Source organism: Enoplosus armatus, chromosome 14 (genome assembly GCF_043641665.1).
Source record: "Enoplosus armatus isolate fEnoArm2 chromosome 14, fEnoArm2.hap1, whole genome shotgun sequence".
Taxonomy (NCBI): Eukaryota; Metazoa; Chordata; class Actinopteri; order Centrarchiformes; family Enoplosidae; genus Enoplosus; species Enoplosus armatus.
This window is the reverse complement of record NC_092193.1, coordinates 21,683,118-21,700,754: the sequence shown is the minus strand read 5'-3', so window position 1 is coordinate 21,700,754 and position 17,637 is coordinate 21,683,118. Positions and strand designations below refer to the sequence as shown.

The following is a 17,637-nucleotide window of genomic DNA, read 5'->3' as shown; positions in this document are numbered from 1 at the left end:
CAAAAACCCTGAATTTTCCACAGCCTTGAGGGTCTCAGAGCTAATCTCACCCACCAGTGGAACATTACAGTGATCAGTGATTTACACCAGAGAAATTAACAAGCCTTCCCTACAGTATTCTGACTCTACCTCCTCCACAAAAGATTTTCTGGCCAGGTTTAGGAGAGTCCAAAAGTGGTCTGTCCATAACCAGACCCCCAGTCACAAGCTCCCCTCTCCTACAAAGGACAGCCTAGAAAAAGCCCCGTCTCCCCTTGAGTCTTCTGATTACCTGAACATCTTTGAGACCAACTATGGCCTCTCTGAACTCAGCAAACACTTTAGTTTTTGTTTATGTGACCGCGGAAGCTGCAGTGCCTCTGGCCTTTAGACCCACCAAGCCTTCGACAGCTTTTTCCACTGCTTTAATCCACGGCTCCACCAGTGGGTTTTAGGATTTCCCCAACGACAGGCATGACTGGCACAACCTTCTGGTTACACAATGGAGGCTTTGAAGAGAGTCCAATGAGACTCAATTCAATTCAAAGGGCTTTATTGGCGTGAAAGTTTCAAAAACAATGTTGCCAAAGCATCAAAATACAATTTGTCCAAAAACTTGGACAGTACAGGCTCTATGTCTCCAAAACCCAACAAGATAGGACAATCTTCTCTGGAGGTTGAAGACCTTGCAGAGACAGCCCAGTTCCCAGTTCACCCTAGCTAAAGGTTTGTGTTTAGCGAGTCACTTTCTAAGTTGTTAAACGAGCACCACCTGATGTGCCAGATAATAACTTTGCTCCTCCACTTGTGTCTATGTCTAAGACATACAGCCACAAATCTATTGTGAGGATGAATATGAGATCTTTTGCTTTTTTCAGAGCAAAATAAGTTTTCTTAACCCAGACCTGACTGATCACAGTTGTACACATCCACATACCACGAACTGTGGCCATTAGCGTGCAGCAGCCAGATTAATGAATACATCGAAAATGACATGTGAACTTGATATAAACTATCTTCACAGGTAATTTTACTCATCACCTAGGTAGCAATTCATACCTTTCTTGTTACACTCTGCCCCTCATTACTCCTCCTCAAAGGCAATAAATAGAATCTGGTTTCTGTCCACGGCCAGTCCTCACTACCAAAAAGAATTTAGCACAAGTGAAAAAAAGTGTGGTAGAATTAGAGATAGAGAAGCTATGCTTGGGTGAGTCACCGACGAGTTATGCAGGAGAAAGTTCCTGGCGCTGCTCCCGAAACATCACATTATTTGGATGTGAGCAGAGAGGGCAGCCAGACATCATGAGAGCCATAGAGAGCCCTGTCATAAGTGATGAAAGTGATGGCGATTACCACGATGTGTGGGTGTGAGGGTAAAGGGGTGTGTGTGGGAGTAGTGTACCTGTGGATGTGTGTGTGCGTCTGTGTGTGTGTGTGTGTGTGTGTGTGTTAGTTAGCAGGTCAGGGTGGTGCCCTTGGCCTTGTAAGGCAGGGTTATCTGGGGTTATATATTTGATCCCTGCCTTCCCTGCAGGTCTAGCAGCTGCTTCCTCTTCATCTGGCCTTTGTAAGTGTGGCTGTATTTTGTATTCATGTTGTTTTTCCTACTGTATTTTTTTTTTTAGATTTAAATATGATTTCATTGAACAAAATAGAGGTGATGGGAAGGTGCACGTTTTAAAATTGGAAACATAGCATAACAAGGTTTTTACCACACCACCTTTGTCAGATATGTTTGAACATTTGAACTAACAAGGTTAAATTAATTCTCTAAGATACTAGTAAGAAATGTAAAATGTCCTACTCATAGTGTCCTCTGCCCACTTCAGGTGGATCGCTGACTTATACTCTGAAGTCTGAGCTCACCTATCGTCCGAGTTGAACCCGCCGGTAAGTTCTCCTTTCTTAATGCTTTTATAGAAATTCACATTATAGAGTGAAAGACTGATATAACATGACTATGTTCTTCTGTCGAAGTCAAAGATGGGTTTTAAGGATGAATAGTTCTAATCCAAATTCTACGGAAAGAGTGATAAAAATTCCTTGAAACCAATAGTTGAAAAATATCGTAATACTGATATGAAAGTGATACAAATACAGTCAGAGGCGGAACCTCTGACTCAATCACTATTAACTGTGTGTACATTAGTGCAGCCATGGGGGACGCGGAGATGTCTGTGTTTGGGACGGCCGCCTCGTACCTGAGGAAGTCGGACAAGGAGCGTATGGAGGCGTCCACACGTCCCTTTGACATAAAGAAGGAATGCTTTGTCCCGGATCCAGTGGAAGAGTTTGTGAAGGCAACCATCACCAGCCGAGATGGGGACAAGGTCACTGTCGAGACGCAGAATGGGAAGGTCAGTAACTACATTTTTATCATTCAGACAGTTTATATTATTAACAACACATATGGTGTTCTTATCATAGTTGCAATAATAAAATTACTATCAACTCTAAGCGTAACATATGTGCAAAAATGTACAATGCGCATGTACAAAAATAGGTGTAAGCAGAGATAGTAGAGATAAAAGTTATGTCAGACAAATCTGTGTGACTTAATTAATTCTCAATGAAAAAGGGTTTGCCTTAACCTACCTCCACATCATTCCTCAGTGCACTTAAAACAAGTAACATTTAGTCATTTTGATTAACTGGGTCACACCAGTCACCAGGGTCGGCACAGGAAACACATTAGACGTGAGTGTGAGTCTATGTGGGAGTCCTTGTCTGGGAGCAAGTGTTAATCTGAGTGTAAATCTGTGTGTGATTTTAAGCGTCTACCCTTGACTGAGTGTAAATACAGGGTGCTACTGCAGTTACTGTGTCTCCAGTGTCTCCAGTCACTACCCTGAGCAGCTGAGTGATGAAACGAGGTGCTGCTGCCATCTGTCAATAGCAATGCGTGGCATCCTCTGTAATGTTACACAAACAATGTTGATGCTGGCGTTAATAGGGTAGCACATGCAGGTAACAGAAACAACAACAGAAACTGTCTGAATGTTTTTTTTCTTTCTCATGAAAATAACATTTCCAGGTGAAATGTACGTTCCTTAATCTGGAAACTGCGTTCATTTTCATTAGACTGCGACTGTCAAAGACACCCAGATTCTGCAACAGAATCCTCCAAAGTTTGACAAGATCGAGGACATGGCCATGTTGACCTTCCTCCACGAGCCCGCTGTGCTGTTTAACCTCAAAGAGCGTTATGCAGCATGGATGATCTATGTGAGTAGCCTGCAATCCAATAAACAAGATTTGTAAAATAGATTTGTCAATAAACTGTACTATGCAGCACTCAAAGCATAAGCTTTGTGCTGAAACCTATTTGGATGTGATAAAACAGTACTTTTACACTCACAGAAAATGTGTTCATGGTTCATTTTGCACACATTTAAAAAAAAAAAAATATATTGTTCTATTGATTTAATTTAAAATAGATTTAAAAGATTCTCTTTAGGATGTGAACAAAAACAAAATAATGGACTGAAAGTACAGGAATCCCTGTCAAGAATGAGAGAAGAGTGCGTCCAAAACCTGAACTCATCAACATTTCAAAATGTTTTCATTTCTAAATGGCAAATGGTTGAACCGTAATTGTTTTTCTGTGAATCTCAGACCTACTCTGGGCTCTTCTGTGTGACTGTCAACCCCTACAAGTGGCTGCCAGTCTACAACCAAGAAGTGGTTGTCGCCTACAGAGGGAAGAAGAGGAGTGAAGCTCCTCCTCACATCTTCTCCATCTCTGACAATGCCTACCAGTACATGCTGGCAGGTAAAAATGAAGACAGACTTAACTTTCGCTTCATAATAATCCTGAATCATGACACTAACAACATTGTACTCTCCACAAACTTGTTTTTGTAGACCGCGAAAACCAGTCAATTCTAATCACGTACGTAATAGATTATATTTGAAAAGCATCCATGACACTACATATATTGAAATACAATCTTATTCTACATTATGCCACTGTAAATATCTGATCTTTTACTTCACAATTACAGTGGAGAATCTGGTGCAGGAAAGACTGTAAACACAAAGCGAGTCATCCAGTATTTTGCGAGTATTGCAGCTGGAGTCCCAAAGAAAGACTCTATTGCCAAAGACAAGGTAAATAATAAGCTCTGTCAAATGTTTGAGTTGTTGGGAGGGTTCTGGGGAGCGTCATCACCAACTTTAACTGCAATGGTATAGTTTTGCCTTGCTTGCCCAGTTAAATTCCTGGTGTAAAGTGACACTAACAATCAGTCACCAACAACCCTTTTAGTGATTTCAAAATTAAAAATATCACTTGATGCCATCCGAGGCTGCTAAAGTGTTCCCTTTCCCGTTCCTCTTTGACAGGGTACCCTGGAGGATCAAATCATTCAGGCTAACCCTGCTCTGGAGGCCTTTGGTAACGCCAAGACCATCAGAAATGACAACTCCTCCAGATTTGTGAGTGTCTAATCTTTGTGTGACTGAAATGTGAATAATATGTATTCAGTTCCCATGAAAACACAATCAGTAGCAGAAGCAGATATCAAGGTTTCATTAAAAATACAAACTTTATCCTTTCAGGGTAAATTCATCCGAATTCATTTTGATACCCGGGGGAAGTTAGCTTCTGCTGACATTGAAACATGTAAGAACATCCTTATCCAACATGCATTAATAATGTAAATACAATTTATGCTTGGCAGTATTGTCACTCTTGTATTTGTCATTTGTCAGACCTCCTGGAGAAGTCTCGTGTGGTCTTCCAGCTCAAGGCTGAGAGAGATTACCACATTTTCTACCAGATTCTGTCCAACAAGAAGCCTGAGCTCCTGGGTTAGTACATGGCTGTGGTTCATTTGTGTCTCAGTGGTGGTTGGCCAAAAAAGTCTGATCCACCTGTCTGATCTTGTCTCACCCTGTCTCTGTGTCCTCCAGAGATGCTGTTGATCACAAATAATCCCTATGACTACGCCTTCATCTCTCAGGGGGAAACCCAAGTGGCCTCCATTGATGATGCGGATGAACTGATGGCAACAGATGTCAGGCTCTCACTCATCCCTCTCTCTACAATTTTACATTAAACTCTAATCATTATGACTAAATGAGTTACACAGGATTCAAAACATGCTATGTTGTTAAAACAATGCAGGGGGCTGTGTTGGTGGGGCCGTGATTTTTAAGGTACTGGTGAGACAATCAAATACAATCAAAGGAAGTCCAGTTGGAGTAACAGGTTGATGAGTTCTGGGTACCAGGAATGTGTGCTTGCATGTATTTAATTAGCCAACGCGGCACCTTGTCAGAGGATGTCGCGTTACAGCAAATATTTTGTTGGACAGCCCTGCGTTGTTTTGCCGGAGCCTTCATTGGCATCCCCCGCTTCGTCAATGGGCCGGCTCCATTCAGAGAGTGAGAGGGTTGCGTTTTTTTTCATGCAGGGCTAGAGTTCGTCTGAATGTGGCCTTACGCTGTGTTCATACATATAGCGACAAGGAAGTTGGCAGTCTCTGGCCTCTTATGAACCTCTCTCTGTGAGTGTTTTGCGCTCAGCATGTACATATTCTGGTCTGCAGTTATGTTCTGATGTAGCCACTGAACTACGCACAAGGAAGTTGTTCATTTCTTGTTGTACAGTGTTTTCCAGGGTACAAAATAACAGTATGCCTTGTTGTTGTTTTAACGATGGCTTAGCATTGCGGTCCTGTATCTGCGCTGGAAGCGATCCCTCACTCCACCCAAAGGAGCACATTAGTAAACAACTCTGTACTTCATTAAAACGAGCGGGACTGGCTCTCGCCTGGTTGTCACTCGCATTGCATCAGAGGACATTTGCATACCCTGTAGTGCCACTACAGTTACTGTAGCTCAATGGGCGGTGCCAGGCTGCAATTCAAGGTCCTGTCACTCTCCCAGCTTTTGAGTCTTTCTGTGAAAGGCCATTGTCAAGGCCAAGTTATTATGTGCTTCTCTACAGAGTGCCTTTGATGTGTTGGGCTTTACTCAAGAGGAAAAGAACTCTGTGTACAAGCTGATTGGAGCCATCATGCACCACGGCAACATGAAGTTCAAGCAGAAGCAGCGAGAGGAGCAGGCAGAGGCTGATGGCACTGAAGGTGAGAGACGCTCCCTTTGTCGGTTTGGCTGAGAATCAATAAAGATAGGCACTGGCCTAAATAGGCAGTTTTACAGCATTCATGTTCCTTCGTCAGATGCTGACAAAGTAGCGTACCTGATGGGCCTGAACTCTGCTGACCTCATCAAAGGTCTCTGTCACCCAAGAGTCAAAGTAGGAAATGAGTGGGTCACCAAGGGACAAAATGTCGCTCAGGTAAGAAACAACAAAATGTCAACTTAAATCTTTGTTATACACAAAGCTTCTATACCCAATACAGCAACCCATTATGTTTCCCATATGACTACTACTACTAGAGGCTGAAAGGTTGCATGAAAAAAAAAAAAAAAATCACAAAATTTTTTATTTATTTGTAAGCTTGATATTAAACATACAGCCTGTTCCACAGGTGACCTATGCCGTTGGAGCTCTATCCAAGGCTGTTTATGAAAAGATGTTCCTGTGGATGGTGGTGCGAATCAACCAGTCCCTGGAGACCAGGCAACCTCGACAGTACTTCATTGGTGTTCTGGACATTGCTGGATTTGAGATCTTTGATGTGAGTTTGAAAAGAATACATGATGTATATGAAGCAATCTTTGATTTAAGGAGAAATTATCAAGTTGTACTGTGGACCATTTCATTGCAGTTCAACACCTTTGAGCAGATGTGCATCAACTTCACCAATGAAAAACTGCAACAGTTTTTCAACCACCACATGTTTGTGCTGGAGCAGGAAGAGTACAAGAAAGAGGGCATTGAATGGACCTTCATTGATTTTGGTATGGACTTGCAGGCCTGTATTGACCTGATTGAAAAGGTGAGATACTGGGCTATGTTCAGGAATAAAAATGAATAAAAAATATGGTCTTTTTAAAAAAAAAAAAGATTTATATTTTTGTCCCATCAGCCCATGGGTATCATGTCCATCCTTGAAGAGGAGTGCATGTTCCCCAAAGCCTCTGATACCACCTTTAAAGCCAAGCTCTATGACAACCATCTGGGGAAATCCGGCAACTTCCAGAAGCCCAGAATTGTCAAAGGGAAACCAGAGGCCCATTTTGCCCTGATGCACTACGCTGGAACGGTTGATTATAATATCAATAACTGGCTGGTGAAGAACAAGGACCCCCTGAATGAGACTGTTGTTGGACTCTACCAGAAATCTAATCTTAAGCTATTGTCTCTCCTCTTTGCCAATTATGCTGGAGCTGATTCAGGTACACTGCAATGAATATGTTTTTGGAGATTACAATGTTGTTGTTTTTTGTCTAGCTCTAAGGTTACACAATGTTTTTTATGAACAGCTATGGCCGATGTTACTGAAGGCAAAAAAGAGAAGAAGAAGAAAGGATCATCGTTTCAGACAGTGTCCGCTCTTCATAGGGTATTGTATATGATTGTATATTGTTTTTATCCTTGAATATGGTATTTCGTATGATGCTGAAAGTTTTAACAGCCAGTATTTATGATATGTATGCTTCACTATATCAAAAGGAGAACCTGAACAAGCTGATGACCAACTTGAGGTCTACTCACCCTCACTTTGTACGCTGCATCATCCCCAACGAGACCAAGACTCCTGGGGCCATGGAGAATCCTCTGGTGATGCACCAGCTGCGCTGTAACGGTGTGCTGGAAGGCATCAGGATCTGCAGAAAGGGCTTCCCCAACAGGATCCTCTATGGAGATTTCAAACAGAGGTATATCTCATATGTCAAATGTTTAGTCACATACATTTTAATTCCAAAAGAAACTTTATGATAAGTATAATTTTTACTTTTCAGATATCGCATCCTGAATCCGGCTGCCATCCCTGATGGTCAGTTCATTGACAGCAGGAAGGGAGCTGAGAAACTTCTTGGGTCTCTGGATATTGACCATAATCAGTACAAGTTTGGACACACTAAGGTATCATCAGAAGTTCTGATATTGGGAAAAGACAGGAGATGAAAAAGATGGTAAAAAGGTAAAATATCCATTGGTGTTATTAGGTGTTCTTCAAGGCTGGATTGCTGGGTCTGCTTGAGGAGATGAGAGACGAGCGTCTCTCAAAAATCATCACCGCTATTCAAGCCAGATCCCGTGGTCTTTTGTCTCGTATAGAGTATCAGAGGATGGTGGAACGCAGGTATCTATTGTGTCCAGCTGAGATTGGTCATTGGTCAAGATTCAAAGATTATGGTTTGTGATTTGTATTTTTAACTAAAGGCTTCTATTTCATTTTTAAAATATTTTAGAGATGCATTATTAGTGATCCAATGGAATGTCCGTTCATTCATGGGGGTCAAGAATTGGCCCTGGATGAAGCTCTATTTCAAGATCAAACCTCTGTTGAGATCTGCTGAGGCAGAAAAGGAGATGGCCAACATGAAGGAAGAATTCCTCAAGTTGAAAGAGGCTTATGCAAAGTCTGAAGCCCGTAGAAAGGAACTAGAGGAGAAAATGGTCACTCTTCTCCAAGAGAAGAATGACCTGCAGCTCCAAGTTCAAGCGGTGAGTATGAGAGGGTGAATAGCACTATACCGACATTTTCCCTGGGACATGTTATTAAGGTATGTACTAATGAGATGAAATGTTTGGCAGGAGCAAGATAATCTCTGTGATGCAGAGGAAAGATGCGAGGGTCTGATCAAAAACAAAATTCAGATGGAAGCAAAAACCAAAGAGCTGACAGAAAGGCTGGAGGATGAGGAGGAGATGAATGCTGAACTGACTGCTAAGAAGAGGAAGCTGGAGGATGAGTGTTCTGAGCTGAAGAAAGACATTGATGACTTGGAGTTAACTCTGGCTAAAGTGGAGAAAGAGAAGCATGCCACTGAGAACAAGGTATAACATCTAACTTAACCATTCGCTTCAACACAGATCAGCAACTTAATGAGGCATTCAGTAAATCATCTTTTCATGGTTCATAGGTAAAGAACCTGACTGAGGAGATGGCTGCTCTGGATGAAATCATTGCTAAGTTGACCAAGGAAAAGAAAGCCTTACAAGAAGCTCATCAGCAAACACTGGATGATCTGCAGAGTGAAGAAGACAAAGTCAACAGCCTGACGAAGGCCAAGGCCAAGCTGGAGCAGCAAGTGGATGATGTAAGAATCCATATCAAAATTCTACTGATTAGATGATATTGTAAGTATTAATAATTAAACAATTCACAAATGTTGTACTCATATTTATTTGAATTTAGCTTGAAGGCTCTCTTGAGCAAGAAAAGAAGATTCGAATGGACCTTGAGAGAGCTAAGAGAAAGCTGGAGGGAGACTTAAAGTTGACCCAGGAGACTGTAATGGATTTAGAAAATGACAAGCAACAACTGGAGGAGCGCCTGAAAAAGTACAAATTAATCCTGACATTGTTCATTCAGTATGGCCATTTAATATTGTGTATCCAGTTTTAATTAGCTAACACTGATTAAACAAAATGCTGCAGGAAAGACTTTGAGATCAGCCAGCTGAACAGCAAAATTGAAGATGAACAGACCATAATCATTCAACTCCAGAAGAAGCTCAAAGAGCTGCAGGTAAAAATGTGCACCAGTGGGTCTTCCTTAAATGTTAAGATTTCCCCAAAGTTTTGCTCCATTTAAACATGTTCTGACGCTAGGCCCGTGTAGAGGAGCTGGAGGAAGAGCTTGAGGCAGAGCGAGCTGCCCGAGCCAAGGTGGAGAAGCAGAGAGCAGACTTGGCCAGAGAGCTGGAGGAGATCAGTGAGAGGCTGGAGGAGGCCGGTGGAGCAACAGCTGCCCAGATCGAGATGAACAAGAAGAGGGAGGCTGAGTTCCAGAAACTCCGCAGAGACCTCGAAGAGGCCACTCTGCAGCATGAAGCCACTGCTGCCACACTCAGGAAGAAACAAGCTGACAGCGTGGCTGACCTGGGAGAGCAGATTGACAACCTGCAGAGAGTCAAGCAGAAACTGGAGAAGGAGAAGAGCGAGCTCAGACTGGAGCTGGATGATGTGGTCTCCAGTATGGAACAAGTAGTTAAGTTGAAGGTATGTGTGCATGAAGACGCTCTAGGAAAATGTCCACATTAGTGGAACTAACTGACAGCCTGATCGTTATTTGAATGATGACAGTTTAATACCTAGGGGTGATGCAACATCAGTGAACTGTGAACATGAACACCTCCAACTTAAATTTGTTGTCTTTATTAGGCTAGGTGGACAGGACAAGCTAAATTAAACATATAACCTTCTATCCCTCTAAGCTGGAATTGTACAAAGTACAAAGAGTCCAAACTAATGAAGAAACGTCTAGAGAGGGAGACTTATTTGCTTTAAATATTGCCCCTAGCATTAGAACAGTAGTAAACAATGCCTGTGAACTATGGTATATTTCTTTTGCAGACTAACTTGGAGAAGACCTGCAGAACTTTGGAGGATCAAATGAATGAATACAGGAACAAGTGTGATGAAAATCAGAGATCCCTTAGTGACTTCACCACCCAGAGAGCCAAGCTTCAAGCTGAGAACGGTCAGTGTTGTATTCTTTTCACTTGAAATAACTTGTTTGACTTAGAACAATGCAATTCTGAAGCCTAACGATTGCCTCTCTAGCTGAGCTTTCAAGACAGGTGGAGGAGAAAGACTCCCTTATTTCTCAGCTGAACAGAGGAAAGAATTCCTACAATCAACAATTTGAAGATATAAAAAGACAACTAGAGGAGGAAATAAAGGTATGCAAATGGAAAAATGTATCAATTTATCTTTTTGTCTCACAAATAGTTGTCCAAGAGAAATACCCACATTATCAATATTAACCCAGGCCAAGAATGCATTAGCCCATGCAGTGCAGTCTGCTCGTCATGACTGCGACCTGCTCAGGGAGCAGTACGAGGAGGAGCAGGAGGCCAAGGCTGAACTGCAGCGCAGCATGTCCAAGGCCAACTCTGAGGTGGCTCAGTGGAGAACTAAGTACGAAACCGATGCCATCCAGAGGACTGAGGAACTGGAGGAGGCCAAGTGAGTACATACAAGAACATGAATCTAAAGCTTCCGTCCAAAAGTAAACACAGAAACTAGCCGCCTGGAGCGACAATTTGAGCTAACTGTAGACAGATCTACATCCAGGGCAACTTGCAGGAGGATTTTTCTCTTAGCTACCTGCTCAGAAAGCAGATTGACGCACGTTGTCTTTCAGGACAGTCCTGTTGCCTCTGCCTTCATTCTTCGCCTTTCCTCTTCCATTTGATTTTCCCCATCTGTGTACTCTGGTTCAAAGAAATATGGGTGCCCATCAAAGTGAAATTGCACTAAGCTTTTTGCACTACAAGACAGCATAAGCGCAGTGAGCAGTGCAGTTCGCCTCACGCAGGTCAACAAACTGGCGTGCTTGGATGAATATGGCAAGGCCCAAGTTGGAGGATGTACAGTAGATCCTTCTGCAGTTAGCCACAATGGCCATTCCAGGGAGCTAAGCATTTGAAATGATTCATGTAAAAATCATGTGTATTTGGAAAGCTGTAGGAGGCTCAGACAGCTTGCCCTGATATACGCTGATTTGCAGTATATATGAATTGCAATGTTTCTAGTTTCAATCCAGATGGGGACCTTTGTTGCATGCCATTCCCCATCTTTCTCTTCTTAATTCCCTGTACTCGAATGAAGACATAAAATTCCTCAAAAACAATAAAGAACACTAAAGCGCCAGTGGATGATACTTGTTTTTAATTTTCAGAAAGAAGCTGGCTCAGCGTCTGCAGGATGCTGAGGAGGCTGTTGAAGCAGTGAATGCTAAATGTTCCTCTCTGGAGAAGACCAAACACAGGCTGCAGAATGAGATTGAAGATCTCATGGTGGATGTGGAGAGGTCTAATGCTGCTGCTGCTGCTCTGGACAAGAAGCAAAGAAACTTTGACAAAGTATATCAGTATTTTCTAATCATTAAAAACGCTGAACACATTAGATCCAGTTGTATAAGATATAAGATAAATGCTGTCAATGATATTCATAACTACCTCCTTAAATAATTCAAACAGCGTTTTTATGTACAACCTGGGGTGTCAAAGTGTCGTTACAGTGCAAATAGAGTCTCCTCAAATAATGCACATTTGCAATGTGGTGGTGAACTTGAAAACGTACAACTTGTTTCTCAATGTTTAGGTCCTGTCTGAGTGGAAACAGAAATATGAGGAGTGTCAGTGTGAGTTGGAGAGCTCTCAGAAGGAAGCCAGGTCTCTGAGCACTGAGCTCTTCAAATTGAAAAACTCCTACGAAGAATCTCTCGACCACCTGGAGACCCTGAAGAGGGAGAACAAGAATCTTCAGGGTAATATATCAGAGAATGTGTCTTTGCAGGCAATACATACACACTGCAGGTGCCAGCAAAGCCAATTAAATACAACCACTTTCATACACAGAGGAGATTTCTGACCTCACTGAGCAACTTGGTGAGGGAGGAAAAACCATTCATGAGTTGGAGAAGGTCCGTAAGCAGCTGGAGCAGGAAAAGAGTGAGATTCAGTCTGCCCTTGAGGAAGCAGAGGTAAAACTGAAACCTCAACTCTTCAGTTTCTCACATTTGTACTGTATATGCATAGTTTTGGAGAATAGTTGGACATACACATGGTTTGACAAACTCCTGATGTCCATCTTAGGCTTCTCTTGAGCATGAGGAGGGGAAGATTCTGAGAGCCCAGCTTGAGTTCACCCAGATTAAGGCAGACATGGAGCGTAAAGTAGCTGAGAAGGACGAGGAGATGGAGCAGTGCAAGAGGAACCTGCAGAGGACGATTGACACCCTGCAGAGCTCTCTTGAGGCCGAGACTCGCAGCAGGAATGAGGCCCTCCGTTTGAAGAAGAAAATGGAGGGGGACCTCAATGAGATGGAGATCCAGCTTAGCCAGGCCAACAGGCAGGCGGCTGAGGCCCAGAAACAACTTAAATCTGTTCATGCACATCTGAAGGTAAAAAAAAAAAGCCTTTCATTTTTGCTAGCATCATTGTATGTATGGTATGTATAGTCCCTTTCACACATGCCGTCTATCCCTGAAATGTTGAACATTTCCTGCATGGGGTCATGTGTGAATGGGAGCAGGGATCTATATTCAGGGAAATCTGTACCACCTATTTCCCACCTCAAGACCTTGTAACTTTTCAGGGAAAATGCAGGTACGGCCGTAACATCACAGGGACAAGCTCGTAAAGGGTTACGTTCGCCTGACCAAAGACACTTTCACATGGACCACGCGATCCAATCACAAGACTCTGTTGATGACATGTATGAATCCGCGACTTGTTTAAGGCTGCCTTGCCAATGCATTCGCGGGTGATTTGATAACTGAATATTGAATACATAACAAGAGCACTGGCACAGCACAAAAACAGCTCCTTGCCCGCCATCTTCCTGAAAATAATAAGAGACTTCTTCCGCCTTGCCCCATCTTTTGACCTTCATGGTGGTTGGCATCCTTAACTGTTGCATTACCGCTATCTGCTGGACTGTCCCTTGCCCCATCTATTCCGCCATTGCCATGGCATGTGTGAAAAGGCGCAAGACGGAAATGTTCCTGAACGTAGCTGCATGTGTGAATAGTGAAAGTCATGAGCAGTGTCTGAAAAGTTATGCCAGTAATTTACCAGGAACTATGTGTGAAAGAGGCTTTTGTAAACAAAGGCATTGACATTTTTTACAGGATGCTCAGCTCCAGCTTGATGACTGTCTTCGTGCCAATGATGATATGAAGGAAAACGTTGCCATTGTTGAGAGACGCAACAACCTGCTTCAGGCTGAAGTGGAGGAGCTCCGGGCTGCTCTGGAACAAACTGAGAGAGGCCGCAAACTTGCTGAGCAAGAGCTGCTGGATGTTAGTGAGAGGGTGCAGCTACTGCACTCACAGGTATAGCAGATTCTAGAATTTGTTTTATTGTTTTAAATGTTGCTTGTATAACATTGTATAACGTAATTGCCTCAATTGTATAATAAAAGAACACCAGCCTGATAAACCAAAAGAAGAAGCTGGAGGCTGATACATCCCAGCTTCAGACTGAAGTGGAGGAAGCAGTGCAGGAGTGCAGAAACGCTGAGGAAAAGGCCAAGAAGGCTATTACTGATGCCGCCATGATGGCAGAGGAGCTGAAGAAAGAGCAGGACACCAGCGCTCACCTGGAGCGCATGAAGAAGAACATGGAGCAAACCATCAAAGACCTGCAGCACCGCCTGGATGAAGCCGAACAGATCGCCATGAAGGGAGGCAAGAAGCAGGTGCAGAAGCTCGAGGCCAGGGTGAGTATTTCTTTCACATTTGTGATTTGTGTCATTTTTGGTGACATGATGATGTGGAATAAGTTATTCGAGAAAAGTCATCTAAGAAATATTGTCCCTGACCAGGTGAGGGAGCTGGAAAATGAGGTGGAAATGGAGCAGAAGAAAAGCAGTGAAGCTGTGAAGGGCGTCCGTAAATACGAGCGCCGCATCAAGGAACTTGTTTATCAGGTTTGTAGAATGTAGCTAGCTTCATTAATCTGCATGCGTGCTTAAGGGGGAATAAAGTTAGTAACCTTGTCTCTTATTCCTACAGGCTGAGGAGGACCGCAAGAATATTGCCCGACTCCAAGATCTGGCAGACAAGCTGCAGCTGAAAGTTAAAGCCTACAAGAGAGCTTCTGAGGAGTCCGTAAGTGTGGAGATGTGTGAAGCCAGGTCATTCATTTGGCTCCGTCCCCCCTTTCACCGCGTAACTACATTTCTTTGATTTGACCTAACAGGAGGAACAGGCTAATGTTCATCTTGGCAAGTTCCGGAAGCTGCAGCACGAGCTGGACGAGGCCGAGGAGAGAGCCGACATCGCTGAGAGTCAGGTCAACAAGCTGCGCGCCAAGAGCCGCGACGCCGGCCCCAAGGTTTGAAGCATGCACTCTGTAGCAGGTGCCCAGCATCTGACCCTGACACATGCCGCCCTCTTTTGGCTGCATTTCACTTGTATGCTGCTCTGCTTCGTGTCAGTACAAATACGCGTTAGGTCAGTAGCAGTGCTTCAGTTTATATTAGCCTGTTAACGAATACATTTGCTTTGTGGCACTAAAGCAATACTAATCTGACGACCTAACAGCTGTTTCTCTTTTTCCTTCTGTCCAACTTCCCCCGGCTGCAACAGAAAGGGTTTGATGAGGAGTGAAGCTTTGGAGCCTGCTGAAATCCTTTTGCCTTCTGTGTACCTTAGAGCCCCTCAACTATCATTATTCACAACCTGTAGTGCTTAATAAAATCTCATCAAGCTGTTGCACAACATTGTATTCTTCCATTTTTTTTTAATCTTTTTTTTTATGAGTGCATTCATGTAACATCATACAGGAAATGACGTATTCACTGTGGAGATGGGCTGATGATACTGAAGCTCCAAAGCTATATTAGTGTTGGGGCTTGTGTCAAAATGAAAGAATACCACGTGGCTAATGACGTCCGAAAGCTTCAAACGTCGTAGAGCTTCATTCAGTTTGACAGTTTTGAACGTTTTACAGCTAAATTGTGATCGGCACATTCGTGGGATAAGAAGAGAGGAGAACAATCGATGGCGATGTACATCACAGACTGTATATAAAGATGGACGACATGACAGCTCCCTGAAAGTGAAGCTAAAACGTCTAGATCGCCCCCCCCCGGTGGCTGGCTGCAGTATAGGTCATAAGCCCCGCCCCGTCCATGTTAGCGGATGGGACATGGGCCAAACATGTCATGATCAACATGTCAACATCATGACTGACAGCTGAGATTGACTGTGGTGTGCTCGCGGCTCCACTCACCGATCACCGCTGCGCAGACCCCGGCTCCAAAGGACGCCACCTGCGCAAGATGGCAGCGGCCGCATCCGGGGAGAGTTCTTTGTCCAGTGGGAGGAAGTGGAGACGCGTCGGCCATCTTTATACACAGTCTATGATGTACATTGGAAAGACAGAGAACATTTCCTTCTGATACCAAGTAATAATGCAATAATGTTAATGAATATCACTCTCCAATCACATCACATTGCGACTATGAAATGTCGCATAATGGCTTCATCTGCCCATCACTAATTTAATGTTACTTTGGTATTTTATATTGACTGGTCCTAGCAACAAAGAGGTTACAGTACTTATATTTTGAATTATAAATATTACAATATGTGGTGAAATACATAAATCTTTATCCACATACTGTATGTATATATATATATATATATATATATACACTATATTGCCAAAAGTATTCACTCACCCATCCAAATAATTTAAATCAGGTGTTCCAATCACTTCCATGGCCACAGGTGTATAAAATCATGCACCAAGGCATGCAGACTGTTTCTACAAACATTTGTGAAAGAATGGGTCGCTCTCAGGAGCTCAGTGAATTCCAGCGTGGTACTGTGATAGGATGCCACCTGTGCAACAAGTCCAGTCGTGAAATTTCCTCGCTCCTAAATATTCCACAGTCAACTGTCAGTGGTATTATAACAAAGTGGAAGCGATTGGGAACGACAGCAACTCAGCCATGAAGTGGTAGGCCACGTAAAATGACGGAGCGGGGTCAGCAGATGCTGAGGCGCATAGTGCGCAGAGGTTGCCAACTTTCTGCAGAGTCAATCGCTACAGACCTCCAAACTTCACGTGGCCTTCAGATTAGCTCAAGAACAGTGCGTAGAGAGCTTCATGGAATGGGTTTCCATGGCCAAGCAGCTGCATCCAAGCCATACATCACCAAGTGCAATGCAAAGCGTCGGATGCAGTGGTGTAAAGCAGGCCGCCACTGGACTCTAGAGCAGTGGAGACGCGTTCTCTGGAGTGACGAATCGCGCTTCACCATCTGGCGATCTGATGGACGAGTCTGGGTTTGGCGGTTGCCAGGAGAACGGTACTTGTCTGACTGCATTGTGCCAAGTGTAAAGTTTGGTGGAGGGGGGATTATGGTGTGGGGTTGTTTTCCAGGAGCTGGGCTTGGCCCCTTAGTTCCAGTGAAAGGAACTCTGAATGCTTCAGCATACCAAGAGATTTTGGACAATTCCATGCTCCAACTTTGTGGGAACAGTTTGGGGATGGCCCCTTCCTGTTCCAGCATGACTGTGCACCAGTGCACGAAGCAAGGTCCATAAAGACATGGATGAGAGAGTTTGGTGTGGATGAACTTGACTGGCCTGCAGAGTCCTGACCTCAACCCGATAGATCACCTCTGGGATGAATTAGAGCGGAGACTGAGAGCCAGGCCTTCTCGTCCAACATCAGTGTGTGACCTCACAAATGCGCTTCTGGAAGAATGGTCAAAACTTCCCATAAACGCACTCCTAAACCTTGTGGAAAGCCTTCCAAGAAGAGTTGAAGCTGTTATAGCTGCAAAGGGTGGACCGACGTCATATTAAACCCTATGGATTAAGAATGGGATGTCACTTAAGTTCATATGCGAGTCAAGTCAGGTGAGCCAATACTTTTGGCAATATAGTGTATATATAGTATTAAAACTTAGGTTACCAATAACACAAAACTACATAGGGACTGTCAATGTCATTATGTTCTTTTTTCCTTTAGCATAAGCGGAGAGAGATTGACTAACATGTTTTGAGGTAAATTATGACGTAAGCCAGGCGTCAGTGCGG

The 17,637-nt window shown here is 43.4% G+C and overlaps 1 protein-coding gene across 1 annotated transcript; it reads left to right on the top strand.

The window, feature by feature from the left end:
* The first annotated feature begins 2,138 nt into the window (after nucleotides 1-2,138).
* LOC139296258 (myosin-7-like) lies at nucleotides 2,139-15,300 on the top strand. The gene is made up of 37 exons (XM_070918624.1): nucleotides 2,139-2,339; nucleotides 3,064-3,207; nucleotides 3,598-3,754; nucleotides 3,847-3,874; nucleotides 3,987-4,092; nucleotides 4,327-4,419; nucleotides 4,543-4,606; nucleotides 4,696-4,794; nucleotides 4,897-5,000; nucleotides 5,936-6,074; nucleotides 6,171-6,289; nucleotides 6,483-6,632; nucleotides 6,723-6,893; nucleotides 6,984-7,293; nucleotides 7,381-7,460; nucleotides 7,571-7,776; nucleotides 7,861-7,984; nucleotides 8,068-8,204; nucleotides 8,314-8,569; nucleotides 8,660-8,902; nucleotides 8,989-9,165; nucleotides 9,264-9,409; nucleotides 9,506-9,596; nucleotides 9,680-10,069; nucleotides 10,424-10,550; nucleotides 10,634-10,752; nucleotides 10,842-11,038; nucleotides 11,754-11,937; nucleotides 12,179-12,344; nucleotides 12,436-12,560; nucleotides 12,673-12,981; nucleotides 13,711-13,914; nucleotides 14,004-14,300; nucleotides 14,406-14,510; nucleotides 14,596-14,691; nucleotides 14,783-14,917; nucleotides 15,172-15,300. The coding sequence occupies exons 1-37, from the start codon at nucleotides 2,139-2,141 to the stop codon at nucleotides 15,190-15,192; spliced, it is 5,820 nt and encodes a 1,939-aa protein (XP_070774725.1). The 3' UTR covers nucleotides 15,193-15,300.
* Nucleotides 15,301-17,637: the final 2,337 nt, after the last annotated feature.